The sequence below is a fragment of the Spea bombifrons genome, chromosome 2, assembly GCF_027358695.1.
Source record: "Spea bombifrons isolate aSpeBom1 chromosome 2, aSpeBom1.2.pri, whole genome shotgun sequence".
NCBI classification, from domain to species: Eukaryota; Metazoa; Chordata; class Amphibia; order Anura; family Pelobatidae; genus Spea; species Spea bombifrons.
The window spans coordinates 134,092,353-134,109,735 of NC_071088.1; the positions used below are offsets into that span (position 1 = coordinate 134,092,353).

Here is a 17,383-nt window from a genome sequence, read left to right on the forward strand (position 1 = left end):
GGTTTCCATAGCGCCATCATATACTGTGTTGCTGTACAGTGTGATAAGCATGTGTTAGATTGCTTTGGAATGCACTGGAACATGTGACCACAATGCTGGCGCACGAGCATCTAGCAACGCATGCGCAGCTAACCTTGATGCGCTAAAAGATGCCACAGACAGTGCGGGCACTCCATCGCAGGGAGCGGGCACTCCATCGCAGGGAGCGGGCACTCCATCCAACACAACTAAAAATGGACACTTTTACAACATGGATTCCCTCGGCAGCAGTGCCGACTTTCCTAACAATAGAAACGACGACCCAAAATACACGCCACGCGAAACGCTAAAAAAACATCAACAGAAAAAAAGCAGCCCGTGTTTATTACATGAAGTACAGCGAGCGGCCCGTGTTTATTACATGAAGTACAGCGAGCGGCCCGTGTTTATTACATGAAGTACAGCGAGCAGTCCATGATTTAATACAGAAGCCTTAAATACAAATGAATCCGGTTTAATTTACCATTTTCCCCAGTAATTTGTTTCTTATAAACTGGTTATCCGAGGAGACATAAATCCCATCTATACCGATACGCAACACGCGGCATGCACGAGCCGACAAAAAAACAAAAAAACCCCACAAAAATCCATCTTAAAAATGTAGCGTTTATCCTATTCATTTTCTTCATAATTTGGCAGCAAAGCAGAGCGAGGGCGAGCATCACGTGACGGGCGATTAACCTTAAAACAGGTTCAATTACATACTTAATGCAAAAACAAGAGACTCTTTAATCGGTAAAAGCCGCCGGGAGATTATCCAGGTAATACTTTATAACAGAGACGTGTAGAGGAACGCACGGCCCCCGACTCGGCCCCCTCGGGAATCAGGCTTCCGGAGTTCAGTCCAACCCCGCAAAATGCGCCCGTTGTGTAGACCACCCTTAGCTGGAGGAGGCCCCTTCCAGCAAGGAAAGGGTTAAAGAGTAGGCACAATGTCTTCTTCATCTTCTTCCTACCCAAAGTTTTGCACCGGGACCCCCAGCTCGGTCTATGTCTTCCAGAAGAATGGGTTCTGCGTCAGGCGTCTCTGGAAATTCTCGTACCTGCGAGGGGGGAGAAGAAAGGAAGATCCGGACTGAGAGACGCGTTTCACTGCCGCTGCGGGGTTTAAGCCGGTGGAAGCCCCCCCCGTCGCCAGTTTGTTACCGAGCGAGGTCGGGGGGCTCCTGCGGCTTGTAATCGCAGTAAGGTGCCAGTGGTTCTGACATTTTTTATCAGTCCTGATCTAGAGTAGTGGGGACAGTTCCGGGGACCCCGTCTACAGAGGGATATCGACACATCGGGGAGAGTTCAGAGGAGGATCAGGAAAGACTAAGGGGTCTCAATGAGTCCGACTCGGGGAGAGAAGAGAGAGGGGGACGGGAGAGAAACGTTTAAATACATAAAGGGGTTTAACAAAGTACAGGAGGGAAGTTCATCACAAAAGGCAATGATCTCACACTAAAGGGTCAGAGGTTTAGATGGAACGAAAGGAAGTTTAATATTACTGAGAAGGTAGTAAAGTAGTGGAACAGCCTCCCAGCAGTGGTGGTAGAGGATAATACAGTAAGGGGATTTAAACATGCATGGGATAGACATACGGCTCCTGCGGATCTGCCGGCGGGTTCTGTGGGCACGTGTGAGAAAGCAGCAGGTACCGTGTAAACCCAGAACGCGTCGGATCCCAAGAATCTCACTAAACAAGACCCGTCTCTCACCACTTTAGGACGACGTTCGCTGGTATGAAGACTTCGGAAGGGTTTGGCGTCATTTGGGCTTGGGACACGGCGAAGGACGTGGCGAAGTTATAGAAGTTATCCAGCATCTTCTGCGTGAACTGCAAGGAAACGAGACTGGAAACGGTTACTAAACCCACCGGTAAACAGATCAACAGAAAACATTCAGCCAATCAGCCGTCACTCTGTGCGTTGGGTTCCGTTTCCCATAAGCTTACAATCTATGGATTCAGTAGAAACATGCTGAAGGTCACTCCATCCAATTACACCGGGAGCACTTTCTTGACGCTGGTTGGTTGGTTTAAGCAGCCAATCGGTGGCTTGAAAAGCAGACCACAGGGGTACGGCGCTGCAGCTTCCCCCAAACGCAAGTCATTTTAATTAACGGATACATATTGTGGGACCCCCACTACTAATTACCGATTAGACCCTCAATACCATTACTAATTACCGATCAGACCACCAGTAAGAGAAAATCGCGTTTCCATGTTGACCACTTATGCCCACCGTGTGGCTCAGATCCCCACACAGGGAATATTCACCTGAGTGAACGAGTCCACCGTGGATGCGGCCGCGTTGACCACCGGGGTTTGTTGCGCCAACTGATCCAGAAGCTCCACGGAAATCCCGATCTGCGCCACGGACGGGGTCTGGGGTATAGTCATGGCTCCGAAGGGATGCTGGCCGCCTTCCCCTGCGAACACAACCATCCAGCTCGGGGAATAAGAGCGACCAACAGCGCAGGTACGCGACTCGCAGCCTCCAGGGGCAGCGGCAGAGACTTATGCCGGCACATCAGCCCGTTTCTCCTACCATTCAAACCTTAATCAGTCGTTGGTCTCGTCTTAGATTCAGGAGCCATACGCCTATCCCATGCATGTTTAATACTCTCACTGTATTACCCTCTACCACCTCTGATGAAAGTTGTATATCCACGTATCTACTACCCCCTCAGTGAACTAAACCAGATTTAAAGCATCGATTAGCATTAGGAATCACAGATCACATGGGATCGGCATATGGCTCCTGAATCCAAGACGAGACCAACGCTGCACCATTCGCTGGCGATTAGCAAATAAAATGCAATAATATTAATAATAATAATAATAATAATAACATAAAAGTCTAATATTTGAAGTTCTGCAGCAGCGACGCGCTTCTTATTTGGGACAAACTATTTTTTTGGATGAAGAATGGAAATTTTCACCCTACTTCCCAAAATTATATTTTTCTTCCTCGTTCTGCAAGTGTCCGCCGCCCCCCTGGGACGAGGACCTCTGAGGATTAAGCAGCCTTTCCCCTCCTTACCGGACTTCAGGCCGGAGATCTTGAATATGGCGCTGGGCTTCTCGTTGGTGATGAAGCCGAGGAGCTGCCACACCGGCATCCCGCTCTGATCCGGGTACGAGATGTAGACGGACCCCCCCATCCTTTCGGGGAAGGGGATCGTGCCCAACATGAAGACCACCACATGGTTAATGCTGTCGTAGTCGGGCAGGTTGAACACAAACTTGTCCTCCGCTACCTGCTGGGCGTCCGTCTGCACCTACGAGACAAAGCGTGGAAAGAAGCCGGTTACACGAGAAACCTACCGGATCCCACTCACTAAAACACAATGCACATGGGGCCCTATACAGACTCTGCCTGCAGCATCTGCTGAGTTAGCGCAGGAGCTGACACTCTAGTGTCCCACGCAGCTCCGCCACCGCCTGGCAGGAACGCGCAGGGAGACGTGTTCGGCCGGTCACATGTCCTGCATGATAAATATCTGGGGGGGGGCAGAATCCCCCCACGCATTTCCACAGGGGACACCGGAAACATTTAAAGGGGCCACGCAGCGTTCATTTACATTACAATTATTTGTAAAAGAATACATTAACCCCCCACTGGCCTCGCCCAGACCGCCCGCAGAACACGGCCCATCACTCTCAGGCATACACCGCAGCACATTTATGAAAAGCAATTGCAGGGCTGATGCTAAATGTGAAACGATCGCCAAGGAAACCGACGAATCGGCGCCGAACGCCTGCCTCCCAGCTGCAGTATCCTGCGCGGCCCAGCCACGACCACACAAGTCCGTGGGGGCCGCTGCATTATACATTAGATCGCTGGGGGGAGATTGGGAACCACGCACCTGCCTAATGGATAACTCGGCACTCAAAGGGGTTTATTTACTAAATAATGGCATGCAAGTCTGCAGGAGAGCTTCAGTTTCAGCTCACTGTTATCATTAACGCATAATGACCCACGTCACTCCTTTTAGAGTGTAAGCTCACGTGCGGAGCCCTCACAAGCTCACGGGCAGGCTATGTGTAAATGTATCTTTATTGAGTATGTGTTACCCACCCCATATTTACATTGTACAGCGCTGCAGAATATGTTAGCGCTTCATCGCAGGGGTCGCCTCGTCAGAACGAACAGCGAAGTCTGTGACTCGAAACCGCATAGAAAAGGCTAGTGCAATTTACTGAGAAAGTGGTAGATAAGTGGAACACCCCCCAGCAGAAGTGGTAGAGGGTAATACAGTAAAGGAATTTTAACATGCATGGGATAGGCGTATGGCTCCTGAATCTAAGACGAGACCAACGACTGATTAAGGTCAGAGTCTTTACGACAGGAAAGCGGGCGACTAGATGAGCCCCTCCTCCTAATATTACTTTTCTGTCACCCCAGGGCAGCCAAATTCCAAGCACTGTAAATGGTATATCTATAAGATCGGTATTAGAACTCTAACTTACCCCACTAGGCTGGTAACGCCACTGCGGGGGTATATAACCCCATAAGCACCCCACATTCTTATATAACCTATACAGTTTGTCCTGCTAACAGTGATCGCCGATCCACCTGTGCACAAGCAGACGCACCACGCCCCTGTCCATGAATGGGTTAAGTGACAGCGATCCCATTGTACAGCGCTGTGGAACATGATGGCGCTATATATATACACACATCAATAAATCATAATAATATTAACATTATACATCCCTGAGTCTGCAGTATCAGAGCAGATTAATAGATCGAGAGATGGACCCGATATGGTTAATGAGAACAACTTTATTCAGAAATACATTAATCATAATAATAAATATATATATTGATACATACATTCTCTGCACTGTCTCTCCTGCCCCCTCCCGTGGCAGCAAGATGCCAGCCGCCCCCCCATCACACTCACCAGCCTCCCGGCCACTAGGCAGCCGAACATGTCTCCCTGTCAGCACTGGGTTCCGGGCCCGTGGAACAGACACCTATAACCCCCCGTCCGGAAACTTCCAGAAACCTGGCGAACACACGGCGTGAGAGCACCAAAAACACACACACACCCCAATACGCAGACCCCGCACCGCCCCTGAGCCTCGCGCCGCCATGATGGAGACTGGCAAGCCTGCTTGGGCATTCTCCATCTTTGCGTCTGCAAAGGCGCCTAGAAAAGTGTCGGTTGTCGGCCATCTTTGAAAAGGGCAAGAGGCTGTCAGTGATAAACAAAGTAACGCTTACAGTTGACTTCTTGCTGAGGCCGAAGTAAACCATCAGACCGGAGCAAGGTCTATTAAAGGGGGGGCTCATTACGGCCGCTGTCTAATAAGTCAAAACAATTGATATTTCAAGGCTTGGTAGGGGACTTTAAATGGGCGCGTATATAGCGTTGTTTCTATAGTTACTACAACCAGCACTGTCCATTTAACTATTTCCCTTTCAGACTTTATTAAACCAGTTACCCCCCCCCTCAAAATTCCAAATGACCAGTGACGCCTTTACTCTAGGGGCGGTACATGGGGCGTGGCTGGGGCGGAGACATGAGCTAGGGGCGTGGTTTTAGAAAAGTTTCACTATGGCCAGCTGAGTAAGGCATTTAGAATTAGCAATTCTCTTATTTACATTATTTAAAAAAATATGTGCATTTTTGCTGTTTCTATACACATTATCGGGGCTTTTAGGGCTGTAGAGCCCTGCGATACCCTCATACCCAGCAAACATTCCGAGAACATAGACAGGAGGCCTCTGGGTCCCAAAACATCCGGAGCGGACAGACATTCAGCGGTGCCCTTCCAAAATGTGGCCTTTTAACCCCAAACAGCAGTCAAACCCATGCATGGGTGGTATCACTGTACTCGAGAGATGTTGTTGAACACAACATGGGCTGTCTAGTTTTCAAAAATATATGGTTTGATGGGGTAAATTGCATCAGCCGGCTTCAGATACCCGAAATGGCACATGGGGGAAGAATTACCAGATTTGGAAAAAACTGTTTTGAAACGCTACCTGTACTTATTGCCCCATAACGTGTAGAAAAAAGCAAAAGAAACATTTTTTTAGTTTTAGAAACGTGTTTCTAAACTCAGGACAAATAGTAGAATCTATTTAGTAGGTTTTTTTCATTAGCTTTTTTTTGGATGAGTTAAATATTTATTTATTTTTTTTCTTACATTTTTCATCATATTTTATTATTTTTTAATGGGAAATTAGATGATATGATATTACATCTAAACACGAGCGCCGCAAGTGTTAAAAACAGCCTCGGTCCCAAAGGGTACAAAAGGTAAAACACAACCTGGTACTTAAGGGGTTAATATGTATTCTTTTTTTGTACCTACACCAAGACCACAAAAAAAAACTACAACGTACCAGGCCAGTGTTTAAGGAATTTGTTACCTTTCACCATTAATGTTTTTTTAATTTCTATATTTTACACTCATACACTAAATACGCCTCTTTAATTATTATTTATCGTTTTGTATAGCTCCATCAAATTCCGTAGCGCTGTACAATGCCATTTTACATCTTAAATCACGTGAGTAACCATCTTCACCTCCTGCAGTCAGGACCTACACGGTTATTCCTCCCCATTAAGTTATCTCCTCTACCGTTAAGCAGTTGATTAGTTCATGCAGTGTTTGTAAGGACGAGAAGGTATTACATAAGGTCGTTTTGGTGCATGAATTTAGGTGCCAGATCACACCCTTTCAGCCTCGTCTAGTCTAACCGTTTCTCCTTCATCAGTTATTGGTCTCGTCTTAGATTCAGGAGCCATATGCCAGTCCCATGCATGTTTAAATTCTCTCACTGTATTACCCTCTACCACTTCTGCTGGGAGGCTGATCCATTCACTGGAACATAAGTTATGAGGCAGGCATAATATATTATATATTATAAATGTATAATACAAACAACACAGTTTCCTTTCAATGTATTTTTATTGGTTTCCAAAAAAAACGTTGCAGTGATAAATTTCAGGTCACCCTATTAAGGGTAGTTTTGGATTCTTACTGTAAGCATCCATTACAGTAAAAGTTTCACTTAAATTAGCTACTTCAAAAAGGCTACCAAAAAAACAAACAAAAAAAAGGATATTTACAGAAATCGGGTCATTCTCCAGGGTTGGAGCGCGCCCCCCATTAACCAGACCCGCAGAAAATACATTACGATCAATACAAAAAACATACAGACGTTACAGGAAGCTGTACAAAAATAAAGTTTTATTAAAAGCAGCTGCATTGTAGCAAGAACACAGTACAGAGAAAAAGACGAGCTTCACTAGACTCCGCTACGGGCCGGCGGGCCGACTACAAGCCCCCGGCCGCAAAACGCCAAGGCGCGTTACACCCATTTCTTACAAAAAAAGAGGAGAGATTTTCTGCGCAGGGAAACGGCTCACCGGAGCCTGTCCCAGCGCCAGATGCTGGAGTCGTCACACACCGCTATGAGAACGCTGCTGTCTCGGCTGAAGCTGGTCTGTCGGATGGCAGCTGCGCATTTGGGATGCGTTAGGGTCGTACACCTGCGACAAATAAGGACAGGTTACAATGAATCAAGACAGAAAATAGTATATTTGAGATAAATTATAAATATATTTGAGATAAATATTCTACATAAATGTATTTGAGAAATATATATTATATAACTAATAAAAGGGGTGGGTGTCAACTAGATACCCTTTCAAATAAGTCAAAGTTAAAACCTGACATATGACCGAGATGTGATAAAAGGTGGCGTGATTAGCATCATCGGTTGCCTGCTTGGCGATTTCCCCCATTTCATACCCTACCCTTAAAATCGCTGCCCGGACTAACTCGCTTTTATTAATCCCAGCGTTATAGAGCTATAACATTACAGCCTACGCGTAACAGGCAGTCAAGGGTTAAGAAACGCAGGGCTGCCTGGGATAATGCGCAGCCGCAGCTTTGGAATCTGCACATTTGATGTGCCGGGTGTTCTAATCCCGTGAGTAAAAGTGGCATTATCAGAAATACATATACTAGATAATATGTTTTTATAGAGGGTATCGAGCGACCCAGAGTGCGAGTATGAAGAACTTTCACCTTGACTGCCTTTTCAGCTGTAGCAAAAATGCGCAGTATGTCCGCACAACCATACATTTCATTGATTCGAGGACGTAAGGGCAAAATGGCAATAAACTTGCCTCCAGGGCACGACACTGGTTATTAATTATATTCAGTGTATCTTACCTAGAAGGTAAGCAGGAGCTTTGCCGATAGTTTAGCTTTAAAAAGCTGTTACTGAGCTCTCTTGGTTCAAAACAATGCGATGAGATACTGAATTACTCACCGTTACCCAAGTCTATCTTATTATACATAGACTGTATAAAAATAATTGCATTGTTTGCAGGTGGTAAATACGTAACTGACATTCTTTAACTAAAAACCTTCGCTAATACTGTAATATCCAGAGAAGCCGCTTACTTGGCCTTGTGCGGATCTTCTACTTCAAGGTCCCAAACATAGAGCTTTCCAACTTGGTTTCCTAAGGCGAGCATCTAGAAATAACAGAGACATTGAGATAGCTATTAACAGGAATATTGCCGGAGTTCAAAACATAGTGGGGGCCAACCTTATGAATGCAAAAAAATGTGGAGGATGGGTAGGAGGAAGGCTCTGCTTTGTTAGGTAGCATCCAGTAAGGACCGCAGAGGTATTTAGCACAAGAAGCCTTGCTATATTTACACCGCGCGTTAAATATAATTTAGTACCCGGGTAAAAACACTCACCTTTTGCCAGAAGTCCATAGAAAACCGCATATACCAAATATCACACTGGCTGTAATCAAACCTCCCGAGAATGGTTACGTTGGACTCGCTGGGTTTGATCTTGTCGATGTCGTCTTCCATTTTGCCCGGCTTCCAGCACACTATGGCGTTCTCACAAGACTGAAAAATCATCAAATCAAAATGAAGGCAATAAATCCGGATTGCTAACAATATTTCCTGTAAAGTAGTAGGACTTCGGATTGGTCACTCATCTGCGACTGCCACTCAAAGGGTTAAAAGCAGGTTTCACTCGGGTTTTGGGTGGTATTCTTATAAAAGAATGGATTTTTTAACACTTGGATGCTAATTAGTGTTTAAGAACAAAGGCTCACCTTGGACAATATCAAGTCTCCCAGCCACCGCACGCAGTCAACATAATTCCTGTGTATGTCTCTCGTGGAAAAGTCCGGAAAATGAATTTTCTGTGAAATGAACGGCCTGCAAAGAGAGGAGACGCCGTTACAACAGGACGGACGCAAAAAGAAACCGCTTTATACCCGTATCAGAGGACGTTCACTTTAATAAACATTCACTGGAATTCACTGATATTCAATACTGTAGCCACCTATAGTCTGTTCTTGGAGGGGTCTAACAATCAAACCTTCAATGAGTCTTGTCTTAGATTCAGGAGCCGTATGTCTATCCCATGCATCTTTCAATTCCCTCATTGTATTACCCTCTACCACTTCTACTGGGTGGCCGATCCCATTATCGTGGCACAAAACAGGCAAACAAGACTTTTTTTTTTGTTAAGTAGACAAGGGGTTACCTGTTTGTTTTATTGGGGTTGTATTCGTAGGAATCTTTGATGGCCGTCTCCATGCGCTTGGAATTAATCCTCCACAGTTTGAGGGAATGATCCATGCCACATGACATTATTTTCTCCCCCAACAGATCATAATCCTAAAAACAAGGACAGAAACACGCCTAATGTCACACCGCACGTCCTCGGAGTATAAAGCCATCAGCTGTTGAGTTCTGCCGGTAGAACCATCTCTCCTGTCCTTGACACAGCGTGATCGGCAGTTATGGGGGGCTTGCGATATGGGGTCCTGAATTCTTACGCATCTTGGGGTAGTTAAATATCCGATACGCCATCTCCATTCACTTACCGCACTTAGAACTTCATCCCTGTGACCTTCTACACCCCCGAATATGGCAACCAGAGTGTCTGTCTGAATATTCCACAGCCGCAGCGCATGATCTGGCGGAGCACACAAGAAATAAATCATTGCGCTCAACAAATCGATAAATCAGCGCTCCAGACATTTTTTAATCCTCGACAAAAACAAAACATTTTTTGCTTTTGTACAAGCCTGCTATTTTTTTTTTTTTGAAGAATGCTTAAAAAGGAAAAAAAAAAGCTAAACTCTCCTTGAGCATAAACCCCAGTTCTGTATAAAGTAATGTCGATACTGATTTGATCTCGTGTGATGTTTTCGATGAAACACCACACACGGATGAATCTCTCTGGCACCGCTGATAAAGTCTGCTCCTCCATAGACTTATTAGCCAGAGAGCCAGGGACTGGATGATTAAGACTGAGCCATTCTATTGTTTCCAACAAGTAGTATAATAAGGAGTTGGGGTATTTGTCTAGTATACTGGGGCACAGGTAATAGTGCGAGAACTCATACAAACGGCTGATATGCAGCTGCACGAAAGCACTGGAAACTAATCTGATAAGAGTTACAAAGGTTTCCAGCATAGACCGTCGTGAATTTTGGAACATCAAGGACCCGCTTGCACAGAGCGCAAAAACAGCTGGGGCTCGGTAGGCATGTTTTCTGGATCAGCCCTTTGGGAAATAAACCCTTCATTACAGCAACTAAATCACCTAAACCGACCTTTGCTCACTGATAAGAGGAGGTTCGGGTCCCTCGGGTGAAACTTGAGCTCGTTGATAGCGTTCCCATGACCCACATAGTGCTGGGGAGAAAAAAGGAAACATTGAAAAACATGCAACACTGACTATTCTGGCTGCATACAGTACTAAATAATCTATATAGCATTTTTTTTATTTTTTTTTAATACGGGCCAAAAAGATGTTGTTTTCTAAAGTATATAGAAGAGGGCTCATGAAGACAAAGCAAATCCTCAATTAAGGTAAACAAAGTTGACCTGTTATACTACAACTCCCATCATCCTAAGCCCATTCCCAGCCAGATCATAATCAAAATAATTATATAATATACATTTAGTTTGTGTGTTCAGGTTTGTAAATGGATCCCATAGGGAAGCTTACCTTAATACACTGCATTGTTATAGGATTGATTATCCTAATAATTCCCCTGGAGCCGGCCACAGCGAGGAGCGGGTGACTTGTGTTGCTGTCGTACGTCCACGCACAGGTGTAAAAATTCTCATCTGCCTAAGTCTCAGAATTAAGAAAAACTGGCTGTTTGGGCACTGCCGCCAATGTTTTCACGGAGTATTTATCTTTAAATGAACACCAAAGCCAAAAAAAATGGTTTCCCAAGAGGGACTCTATGAAAAAATAAGATCGCAGATGTGAGCACTGAGACGAAGAAGGGGGAAGGAGAATCGTCTGGATGGAGTATAGGTCACGGGAGGAGACTGATGTCCAGCAGATATATAGACATTAGACACCCAAGTACACAAGACACAGAATGAGGGAGCCGTAGCTATGGCATGGCATGTGCAGCGCATCAATCAGGAAGAAACAAGGGCTTCGGGAGCTTATTTATAAAAGGAATATAGTCTGGGGGAGTTGGGGCTTTGACTACAGGAAGGTTCAGCACAAAGGTAATGAAGCGGTGTTAATAAACACACAAGATGTAGAATGGTGGCTGCTATAAAGTTTCTATAGCCTACTGTATCTGTTTGTCTTTGTCTGTCAATTCTCATCTTGTCAGACCCCTTGAATATGTATTGTATTAAGCGCTGGGTAGATTGATGGTGCTATATAAATAAAAGATAATAAATAATACACAATAATATAGCTAAAAGGATACATCAGCATCAACATACGACTGGAGCAGCCGGATTTCTCCCTGCGAGTGGCATTCGTATAAAGTGACCTATAAGGAAAAACAAGAGAGACTTATCGCATCTGTGTGCAAGTATGAACACTCCAAGTCCTAAGAGCTATGGTACCTATCCCTACAAAATAAATGGATATCACAGTCTTTAATGCCACCATAAGGTCAATAAAGAGCGGAATTACACAGCGAAGCAAAAAGAATAAAGGAATCACGGCACTTCCAGAAGGAAAATCATACAGCAGTTTATTAATTTACTGATCACATCAAGAATTACACAACATACTCTGTTACTGCCGACGGTAGCGAACACCAGTGGGTCTCCCTCCTTACTGTGCCAGTTAAATTGGACTCCAAAGAGCGGCTGGTTGTGGTCCTCCTGTGAAGAAAAGGCAAACTGAGTCAGACACTTCACACCACTGAGGTCAGATGACCACGGACTGGGTAAAGCTAGGCTCAATCCTTGGGTAAGTTCTGGGGGCCCGCTGATTCCTGCCACTGATTGGCAATGGAAGGAAAGAGATTCTGGAGAATCCTCCCATTCCTTGGGAAGAGGGACACCATGGAAATTTAAACAGCCCTCGGAGTGCATGATGGCGGCATCTCCCTTCATGTCATGTTCTTTCCCTCTGAAGGTTTATTCTGGGAAGGGTTTGTACATTCAGCTGCACTCCGTTACAAGGTCGAAAATCACTATTACATACACACAGACCGCGTCGCACCCACCTTGAGGCTGTTTACACATTTGAACGAGTATTTGCACTTTTTGGATTTCCATTTTCCTTTGCCCCAGCCCTTTCTTCCAGGGGCATTTGCGGTATTTGTCGGGGTATCCGGGCGTTCGGTGTTCGTGCCGCTCTCTATGCTCACTGTGTCGTCCTAAAGCAGGAGAAAGAAAGCGAAATGAGAAACAGGATATAAATTACAAAAATTACATAAAAGCTCCGAACTGCCATTAAAATGAGAACAGGAAGCTTTGCGTACTTTCCGGGTAAGAGCGAAACTCCACTATTTCACTTTCAGCGATGAGCGAACAAGCAGCAGCTGCATCTTCTGCACGTAGTCTAGTGTTTCATATTAGGAATTATGGCATAAACTACCACCTGAGACAGGCTTAGGTATACTGTTAGGAAGTGTCACTTACTTACGGAGAGGGTGGAACAGCCTCCCAGCAGATGTGGTAGAGGTTAATACAGTAAAGGATTTTAAACACGCATGGGATAGATATACGGTTCCTGAAGCTAAGACGAGACTGATTAAGGTTTGGGGGGGTGGGTGGCGAACTGGTCTGATCTGCTGTCAATGTTTCTATTAGAATGCATTGAAGGTGCATAGGTTTTTTTTTGTATAAATCTGTAATAAATGCCCCGTTTTATCTTGCGGTACGGGATGCCCCTAATAGATGGATCCGCAGGACAAACCTCTAGGTACATTCACAAAGCACAAAATAACAAAGGATTATTGGAGATTCCCACATACAGAAGAGATTGCTGTAGTATTTTTTTACTTTATTATAAATATACATATTTTTTATTATTATTATTATTTTTTTTATATACACGTCATCTTATTCAGTATGTAAGATGCAGGGGAGCTTTTTCTTGGTGCGTCACTCATCCTCATAACGATACTAAGAAACGGACTTGAATGTAATAACGCATCCCAATCATCTCTCGACTCAAATCTGTTCTTTCGCTTTATTTTAAAATAAACCAAAAACGACTAACGCCGAGTTTCAGAATCAGGTTAAGACGTTTTATTTCCCCGCAATATCTTCAGGGGAAAGGTCTGGACATTCAGAGCCGCCGGGTATTACGTTTCTCATGCATTTAAAGTAACTGAATTAAGAGGAATATTTCTTTAGGGGTAATTATACAATTAGTGCGATATTAAATAATAGAAGATAATGGTGGAAAGTTGTCCACTCTTCTCTTACACATCCATAACTCTGTATCTGGGAAAATATATTGTTATATGTCACAAAATCTGAAATAAAAGGATCATTTCTTACTAATGACATTTCGTTAAATAAAAATTAAGCCGTCCAACTAAACATACCAAGAGGACCCGGTACACCTTATAATGAATAAAAATAATAAATAATAATAATAATGATAATAACACAGCACTTTCAGATTTTGTGACAAACAAGTAAATACTAAATTAGCAACGGTGACAAAACGTAAAAGGAAAGTTAAGAATCGCAGATCTAATCAGCTAACATTTATGAAGATACAGGGGCCGGGGTTACATTATATATATAATGCCTACGGCAAATGCTCCTAAGTGCCAACGGACTCAGCAGGCGATGTAGTTTTATATTACAGAGTTTCATATTCTTCCAGTATTCATTCTCAAAATAACCACGTACCGAGTTTAGCTAAATAAGAAATGAGCATACATAGCTGCATAAAAGAGTGATAAAGGAGGGTGATGGGAGTGATAAAGGAGGGTGATGGGCGTGATAAAGGAGGGCGATGGGCGTGATAAAGGAGGGCGATGGGAGTGATAAAGGAGGGCGATGGGAGTGATAAAGGAGGGCGATGGGAGTGATAAAGGAGGGCGATGGGAGTGATAAAGGAGGGCGATGGGAGTGATAAAGGAGGGCGATGGGAGTGATAAAGGAGGGCGATGGGAGTGATAAAGGAGGGCGATGGGAGTGATAAAGGAGGGCGATGGGAGTGATAAAGGAGGGCGATGGGAGTGATAAAGGAGGGCGATGGGAGTGATAAAGGAGCGTGATGGGAGTGATAAAGGAGCGTGATGGGAGTGATAAAGGAGGGTGATGGGAGTGATAAAGGAGCGTGATGGGAGTGATAAAGGAGCGTGATGGGAGTGATAAAGGAGGGTGATGGGAGTGATAAAGGAGGGTGATGGGAGTGATAAAGGAGGGTGATGGGAGTGATAAAGGAGGGTGATGGGAGTGATAAAGGAGGGTGATGGGAGTGATAAAGGACCTCTGTACGCCTATGAAGAGTTTCCAGTAAAAAATAATGACAACATGGACACCGTCTGCGCTGTATTTCTGATCCATTTCATATTATTTTAATGGAAAAATGTAATTATCTTTCAAAAAAAAGGACATTTTTAAGTGACCCAAACTTTTGAATGGTAGTGTACACACACATATATATATACTCGGATTGCAATTTCATTGTAAAATGTATCGCTTACGTAAAAAAATTAAAGGCAATGAAGAAAACTCTGTATTAAAAAACATTTAAATCGCCAGTCTGCACACACCTGTATAGCGTGGAACACACGTCATGGACATGCGCAGCCAGATAACATTTATTTGTTACAGGAACCGTATACTCGCTGTGCAAATACCTAGAGGATTCATATTAAAAAGCACACAAAAAAAGAGCAGCGGGCAGGCGCTGCAGCTTCCCTCACCTGATAATTCTAGACAGTTAAATGGCAGCTACCGAAGTAAACAGGGGCACTTTCTGTGCCCCCCACAATGATCCGCAAACCAGCGGCAGAGATGAATGGCGGTCAGCACATCAGGTGGCATAAGATGCGTTCAGCCGAATACAGATCCTGAAGAGCGGGGGTGGGGTGGGGTGTAGGTGCAAAGGTGTCCGCAAAGGGGCAATTCAAGGAAATGCATTACAGTATATGACGGCTGGGGTGTCCCTTTAACAATGACCGGGTGAACATGGCTCAGAGCCACAGTAAGGCAGTAACCTAGCAACACCATGGTGCATATGTAATGGTTACTTAAATAATTGCTCACCTGCAGTTACCCCCTGGCTCCCGCGCTCCCGGCTGCCTGATGCCCCCTTACCCCTCTAGCTGCCTCTTGCACCCTGGTCTCCCGCCCCCCGGTGGCTTCTGGCTCTCAAGTTCATTCCTGCCCCCTCCATTCCCCTCCTGCGCCGGTTCCCTTCTCGTCTCCCGCTGCCCCTCCGTACCCTCCGTATTACCCGCTCTCCCCCTCACTCACATTCTCATCTCCGGACAGCTCCGGGTTACTGTTCTCGTCGCTGCTCAGCTTCTGCTTCTTGGCCGGCATTTCGTTTCCCGCCGCACGACCGGAAACCTCAGACATCTTCCAACGCCTAGATGTGACGTCAGTATAGCGCGACACCATAGAATATGGGGAGAGCACGTGACACAGAAAGCTTTCCCAGCTCGCGCATGCGTAGTGCGAAAATCCATTCTAAACATAGAAGTAACAGAGTGTGCGTTCTAAGAACATCGCAGGCGACGATGCTATAGTATTTAGAGCGTTTCCACGTGCACTATATGATGTCATTCACTTACTATATGATGTCATTCACTCCCAGATATCCCTGAATTTACATTAATTTTGTAGTTTGAGATTTTAGACCAAATCTATTTTTTTTTATTAATTGGGCTTTTTACAGTTTATAGTATAGGAGGTACAATAGGTGCAGCCAAATAATAACCGTCGTCTACAAACCTTTTGATTGGGGGACATTAGGAAAGGAGGTCCCTGCCCCACGGAGCTTACACTCAAAGTAGTGTAAATCTAGTGTAATCTGTGCGTTTACCATTGGATTGTCAGTATGTGCCGTTATATTAATATAGATACGTTTTTTTCCGCTTTCTTGTACTTTTTCGACATCCTTGGAAACCTCTGTATTATGATTTAAAAGTGCAGACTTTCCATTACATATAAAAAACGTAATCATGTCTTCTCCACAGATCACACACATAGACGGTCATGCACATACATGTATAACGTGGCAGATGAGCTGTGGGCGTGGAGTCAGGGCAGTTGAGTTCTAATTTATTGACTTATTCAAGACCGCAGTAAATCAAACTAAAAATGAATATTTATCTAAATATGGCTAGGAAATTACATCTGGCCGGAAACTGAAATAAAAGTGTCTGCTCGCCAGTCCGCTGTGAGAGAATCGTTGGGCTGGACTATTAAAAGCGAACATACATAATGACATCATCAAGGCAGACTATGAACATCATCAGGATAACCAAGTATACAGAGGCGTCACATGCGTACGTTCAATAACAGAGAAAGCAGCGAAGACATCAACAATCATTTCAACATACGACGGGAGGTGCGAAAGGGGAGTTTGTAGCAGGAATGACAACTGGGGGTGTGTAGGAGAAAAAATGGGGCAAGGGGAATGGTTTATGACAAAGGCCGAGGTCTCAGGGCAGGTGCATACCTCCTGGCAGTCCTGAGTTTTCTGGGACAGTCACAATTTTAAGTGGGCAATGGTGGAGCATGGGCCGTTTGGGGAGATCCTCTGAAGTGAACCTTCCAGATCAAATCAGGGAGGTGTAAAATCAATGGAGGTCCTACTTTGATAGCGCTGTGAGGTGGGTGGGTGGATGAACCACTTCTGGACCGGCTGCATTAGATTGATGAGAGGAACTTCTTTTCCATGGAGTCTTTGAGATAATCAACAAAAGCCTGTGCAAAAGGAACAAGAACAAGTTATCATTAAATGGAGTAAAATCTCTTGCACCATGATGGATTGTGGGCAGTGTCTCTCTAAATCACCTTCCCTGCCATGGGGGATTTAGTGGACCAAGAAGAGGACATGGTCGGGAGTGGACCACCCAGCCTCATATCCGAAGATCCATCA

General features: G+C 44.7%; 2 protein-coding genes across 2 annotated transcripts; both read right to left on the reverse strand.

Annotated features, from left to right (window-relative positions):
* Window positions 1-1,009: 1,009 nt before the first annotated feature.
* Window positions 1,010-5,071, reverse strand: HIKESHI (heat shock protein nuclear import factor hikeshi). Its single transcript, XM_053457892.1, has 5 exons — window positions 4,930-5,071; window positions 3,063-3,300; window positions 2,297-2,448; window positions 1,737-1,855; window positions 1,010-1,082 (listed from the first exon to the last, which is right to left on the reverse strand). The coding sequence occupies exons 1-5, from the start codon at window positions 4,957-4,959 to the stop codon at window positions 1,028-1,030; spliced, it is 594 nt and encodes a 197-aa protein (XP_053313867.1). The 5' UTR covers window positions 4,960-5,071; the 3' UTR covers window positions 1,010-1,027.
* A 2,140-nt stretch (window positions 5,072-7,211) lies between these two features.
* EED (embryonic ectoderm development) lies at window positions 7,212-15,864 on the reverse strand. Its single transcript, XM_053457893.1, has 12 exons — window positions 15,751-15,864; window positions 12,528-12,680; window positions 12,088-12,180; window positions 11,775-11,840; window positions 11,045-11,170; window positions 10,647-10,728; window positions 9,912-10,003; window positions 9,569-9,702; window positions 9,132-9,237; window positions 8,761-8,919; window positions 8,456-8,529; window positions 7,212-7,533 (listed from the first exon to the last, which is right to left on the reverse strand). Exons 1-12 carry the CDS (start codon window positions 15,853-15,855, stop codon window positions 7,407-7,409), a joined length of 1,317 nt encoding a protein of 438 aa, XP_053313868.1. The 5' UTR covers window positions 15,856-15,864; the 3' UTR covers window positions 7,212-7,406.
* Window positions 15,865-17,383: the final 1,519 nt, after the last annotated feature.